Consider the following 5,803-nt stretch of genomic DNA (forward strand, 5'->3'; position numbering starts at 1 on the left):
AGCCATGAAAAGGCTGGCAACCAGGCAGAGTTTGACATGTGCCTATTAATGAGTTCAGAGATCTCAATAAATGATTACTACATCTGAAGAGCTGACAAAGTTAGAAGGTGAAAAACCAACAGAAAAAGGTCAACGCTACATCAAAAAACAGGTAAGTGTCATATTCCGATTCCACACACTCCGATGAACTGGCCAAAGTCTCTTTCTCTGGGCTGGAAATTAGTTGTTTAAATAAGTGAATCTGTTTTTACATAAGTGACTTCTACTTCTTAACAAAAATAGTCCATGTCTCAGTCAGTTTTTTTGTGTGTGTGCGTGAATTTCTTCTCTAATTTTTTTTTAGCTCTTTATTGGAATATAATTGCTTTACACGTTGTGCCAGTTTTTTCCTGTACACCAAAGTGAATCAGCTGTATTTATACTCAGTCAGTTTTGATATCATCAAGCGAGACGATAAAAAACATTTATTTAGATGGCCAGCCAAAAATGTTTATTATTACTATTAGTTGTTTAGAGAACAATGGACCATTGAATAATCATTAAAATTAACTTTATTAAATTTATTAATATAGACAACATTTACAAACATAAAGTGTGCTGTGATGAAATTAGGAATCAGTAGAGTTTTCTGATACATTTACCTTCTCATTATCTAATATAAAAAATGGTTTCCTTTACATATGTTGCTGCAACGTAATCAGGTATCATATCTAATTCTAACATTTAACAAGATTTATAGAATCATCACCTCCTAAAATGTTTCGGAGCTATAGCTTTAATTATAAAGTTCCTATTTCACACTGTTCACAATTGTATTTACAGTAATATATCATTACAGAAGGTAATAACAACTCCTTCAATAAACTAATCACATATAGCAATTAATGCCCCATAATGTAAGCAGAAAGGTCTGAAATTTCGTTTTGAAGATGTAATTATATTTAACTATCACACACATTACAGAATAACTTGTTCTTTCAAAATCAAAGGAGCAAGGGCCTTGCTTCTGAGGCACTTCCATAGTACAGCGCTCCAAATTAAATAAGGAAACAGACCTGCTCCTTCTGACCGCTCTCCACATCCTTCTAGTTGCCCAATTCTGTGAATAAGGCAAATCCACAAACCTAAGAGTCAGATCTTTCTGAAAGTGAATGGGACACAATCTCATGGATGTCAATCTCTTGTTATTTGTCAAAGGTGCAAGTGGGCACCTTATCTTTGTTTACTAAAGGGTTCCTAAGACAGACAATTGAATCCCTAAGACAATAAACTGAGATTTTCATATCATTGAGAAAGTCTCTGGGGAGTTTGATACATAACAAAGAAGGCTTCAGGTAGGTTTATGTAAACCTAACATTTCAACTCTGATGAGAGATGGAAAAGTGCAATCTTGTTTCCACTGAGCCCAAAGATTTTATTTTTTTTCACCTCTGAAAGGTTAGAAAATACACTCAAAACTTTTTAAAAGTGGACACTGGAGTCTACTTCTAGAATAGCTAAATCAGCTAGTTTGGCTGATGGATCTATGCTGCCAATGGCTCGTGAAGTTAGGTAGGAAAAACTACAACTCAGATATTTGTTGGTTTCTTTATTCAGGACCCAGAGAGAAGGCCTTCATAAAAAAATAAAAGTGTCATAACTCCACTAGGCTAATTTTCTGATCTTAACATTTCCAACCATACAGGGAATGTCCCAAAAGTCTTAGAACAGTTTTGTGCTTTAGTAACCTCAGGTGTACAAATGCAGCAAACTTGCAAAAAACATACATTTGGAGGTATTTCATACTTCTTTCGTTTTGTGACTTCTCATAATACATTTTTAGTTGTTGTTGTTGTTGTTGTTGAAGTACCTGTGTTTGAAGATGGTAAACAGCAACTGTTTTTAACTTATTAGAGCTTAAAACTGCACTAAGACTTTGTAAACCCTTTAGGATTCCCATCCCGAGTCCCTGTCCTAACTCCTTTCACCTGATGACCAACATTTAAGCTCTGAAATGTATTAAATTGTTTCCTTAAAAGTAGGGTCTCCTCTTGTCTTGTCATATCTTCAGAGCAAAGCTGGTTGAATATTTCTCTGACTTAGTTTCTTACAGCTCTCTCATTTACAGATTGCTGGAGTTGTGATTTGTTTTGTGACAGCTACAGAGGCACACAGTTCTCAGACTCTCGCGTTATAGAAAGAAATCTCGGCCTCTATGTGTGATGTCAGTACTACTGAAAATGATTTGGGGCAGTACTGTGAACACTGAGATGGTCATATTTTAATAAATTTCCACACATTCATCCAGTTAAAGAAACCTGTCTTGACTCCAGGTGTTTTCTCTCCTTCTCCCTGATCAATGTTATTTGGGTTTTTATCCGTGACTTCTTTTGTGTTCATAAGGGTCTCATATATTTCCTGGGCTCTGGCAATTTCTTTCTGTGCATCAAAATGGACTTTTTGTCTGGTCAGGAGGGGAACAATTAAATTAAAATCATTAATTCGCTTGTTTAGTTTTTTGATGTTTTCTTGAAACTGCTCACAAACTTGGTTCCACTGTTTAAGTTCAGTTGCTGTCATTGGATTTCCAAGTTTTTTCCTTGAAACTAAAATTGCCTCTCTAAGTTGATCAATAGTATCCTTTATTTCCTTTTGCATTAGGATCCATTCTGGTTGGTATCCATTATCTATCAATATTCTGTTCAGGTTGTGAGTCATGGGATCAATATATGAACAGCCAGAAAATTTTTTGAGAGGTTTTCCTTTCCCACTGAGATTGTCAAAGTCTCCTTTGGCCATTGATTCCTGAATAAGATCCTCCACCAAACGCTCTATTGCTTGAGTTATCTTTTGTTCCTTACTGTATCTTACATCTTTAACAATTACACTATCAGTGAAATACTGGCTTTGCAGTTTCTGCTTTTGGTATTCCATCACTTGCTCAGTTGCACGGTCTGCCCTAAATTGCCTATACTGCTTCTCTCGTTGACTTGGAGTCCCAAAACCAATACCCTCAAAACTTAAATAATGCCGGTGTTGAGGTGTTTTATATTTGAATTTTTCTTCTTCTTCTTCTTCTGTTTCTTCAACTTTACTCTGCCTGGCATTTGTTTGTTCTATCGCGTGGGGAAGCACCTTTCTATAAGCTTCTTCGATCCTTATAAATGTTGCAGAATCAGCAGTACTAGAGCCACCATCTGGATGGTACTGCTTGGCAAGCTTACGAAAAGATTCCCTGACATCATCTGCAGAGCATCCTTCATCCAGATTCAGCAGCGTATAATATTCTCTCATCTTCTTTTCGGATTTATGAGTTGACATCATTCTAGTTCTAATGGCACCAAGGTATGGACCCATTTTCATTCGGTTAGGAATAATGGAAGCTTTTATTAGATGAGATCTTAAGATTTCAGCCATCATCACATACGTTGTGTTCATTATTGTACCCACAGTTCTTCCTAGCAATGATCTATAAAACGACAACAAATATAGGGTGTAGACAGTTGTATTATCAGCTAAATTCGTGTTTTCAGCAATAAGGATGACATTACAAGTACAGTAAGAGATAGTCCTTTCTAATGCTGCTGCCAAAATTCGTATAGCTAAATATCATTTATGTTAGCAGAGAAATGGAAGTCGATGATGCTTTGCATTAACGTATTGTGATATAACCTGGATTCTACTCCTTACTAACTACCCACAGAATTTTAGAGCTGGCAAGTTCTCAGAGATCATCTAATCCGATCTTCTCATTTTGTGAGAATGTGTAGGCCGAAAAGGTTAAGCGGCATAACCAAGTTTTAGGGCACAATAAACCTCTTGCTTAATTGTCTGTATCTCCGGCAGATTATAAACTTCATTGGCACCACTATTTCTTCAGTTAGTGGGTGTACCACTGTCTTTACGGTCCCAAGACGTCTTCGCATGATAAGACTTAAGTGAAACAGAAAACACGACAAAGTATGTACCTAGCCCGTCTGACCCTAAATTGAATAGAATCAAGTGTCCTAAAGACTTTAAGCTCTACAGCTTGTGAGGAAGGAGCTATCTGCTGCATGCCGGAAAACCGAGACGAAAGGTGAGCCCTCCCAATACGTTAGTTATTATTTAGAGGAGAAAGTTTTGCACATAGTTAATGGCCATGAAACACTGGAAGCGGTTTAATTGAAAATATGATTTTGATGCATACACGCTACAAATGGGACCCTGGGGACTCCAACTTTCTGGACAACGGGAGTCTAGGGCTTTCACAGTTGATTGCGCGAATGGTGGCCGTCGAGGGGGAGCGGTCAGTCCCGACGCTGGACACGCCCCGCCCCGCCCCCTACTCACCTTCTCGGACGCGGGGAAGGGGCTCCAAGGCTCCCGCCCCCATGCTGCGCCTCTGCGCACGCGTGCGCAATCTGCCCTTCACGCTCCAGGCGTCTCCGCGGTGGCCAGCGGCAAGCGCCTCCTCTGGACTAGACCATCTGCCGTTTTACACTGAGGGAACCTTCGGGGTGCGGAGGGCAGTATTATACCTAATAGGAACCGATGTCCTACCTTACCAGGGAACCCCAGAATCTCTTTTAAAACGAACACTACCCAAGAGGACACAAGCAGGACGTTTCTGGAGGCTACGCACCGCCCCGGACAATCCGCTCCGCCTCCGCCTCCTCCCCCACCTCCGGCGGTAGGTGGCTCGATCGACTGGGATTCTGGGAGATGTAGTTTGCCGGCAAGGGCGGCGCGCGCAGCACTCCGCCGCGCGCCTGCGCCTTCCGGGAGGAAGGATGGGGAGTAGCGGGGACGGAGATGTGCAGGGCTTGTTGTAGAGAGTGGAGAGGGTAGGTTGGGACCATTGAAGTCCTAGTGGTTCGGAGGGCGACGGCCCTCGGTAAGTTGTTTTCAGGAGGGGAAGACGAGTCCATTTCCCCGAATAGGACCTGAACAGCGTCTTCGGGTCTGCAGCCGGGGACACCAGCTTCGAGATGAGAACATTCAACTTAGCCCAGAAAGATCTAGCTAACCCAGGTTAGAAACCTAGTCTTTCAGTAGTTCAGGAACTTAGCGAGCAGCTCACTTAACCAGGCACTGGTAGGGGGTGAGGACAGTCGACGACAAAATTAAAGTAGGTGTTTCCTGGCGTTGGCTTCAGCCACTGTCACGGGGATTTAACCATTTCCCCCTCCTGTACGAAGATATAATTAAAAAGAAAAAAGAAAAAAAGACGAAAGAAAGGGAGAAACTTGGGGAGTCAGACCTGAGTTGAAAATCCTGTTGCCTACACTTGCCTTTCTCTGTGTCTATCTGTAAAATGAGAGTACCAAAAAATGGTAAACGTGTATTTAGCACTTACTTTTTGCCAGGCACTGTTCTTAATGCTCTGTGTATAGTCTTTTTAAATCCTTACAACAGCCCTATGAGGTACGTGCTATTGTTTTCCCCATTTTACTTACGATGAAATAATGATTGCATCAAACTCAGAGTTTTTGTAAGAATTACAGAATGTATGTAAGGCAGTTTACACAGTGTCTGACACATTAAATGTTTTTGTTATGACTGTGTCTCCTAAAAGAAGCCAGAGATAGGTGCTAGCCTAGAAAGGCTTCTGAGTTATAGACAATATAATAATTTATATTCTATGTAGGTGCAGCAGAAAATGGTTTAAATTGTGATACAGAGGGATTTCCTTATAAGCAATCAATGAGCGTAAAAGAGCTCCCATGTGAAAGAAAATGTTTCTACAAGTTTTAACCCTAGCCAACATTTTTTAAATAAATTTATTTATTTTATTTATGTATGGGCTGCGTTGGGTCTTTGTTGCTGCACACGGGCTTTCTCT

At 40.3% G+C, this 5,803-nt stretch overlaps 1 protein-coding gene across 1 annotated transcript; it reads right to left on the bottom strand.

The window, feature by feature from the left end:
- Positions 1 to 539: 539 nt before the first annotated feature.
- DNAJC28 (DnaJ heat shock protein family (Hsp40) member C28) lies at positions 540 to 4,541 on the bottom strand. Its single transcript, XM_057696124.1, has 2 exons — positions 4,312 to 4,541; positions 540 to 3,448 (listed from the first exon to the last, which is right to left on the bottom strand). Exon 2 carries the CDS (start codon positions 3,415 to 3,417, stop codon positions 2,254 to 2,256), a length of 1,164 nt encoding a protein of 387 aa, XP_057552107.1. The 5' UTR covers positions 3,418 to 3,448; positions 4,312 to 4,541; the 3' UTR covers positions 540 to 2,253.
- Positions 4,542 to 5,803: the final 1,262 nt, after the last annotated feature.

This window comes from Hippopotamus amphibius, chromosome 10 (assembly GCF_030028045.1).
Source record: "Hippopotamus amphibius kiboko isolate mHipAmp2 chromosome 10, mHipAmp2.hap2, whole genome shotgun sequence".
Taxonomy (NCBI): domain Eukaryota; kingdom Metazoa; phylum Chordata; class Mammalia; order Artiodactyla; family Hippopotamidae; genus Hippopotamus; species Hippopotamus amphibius.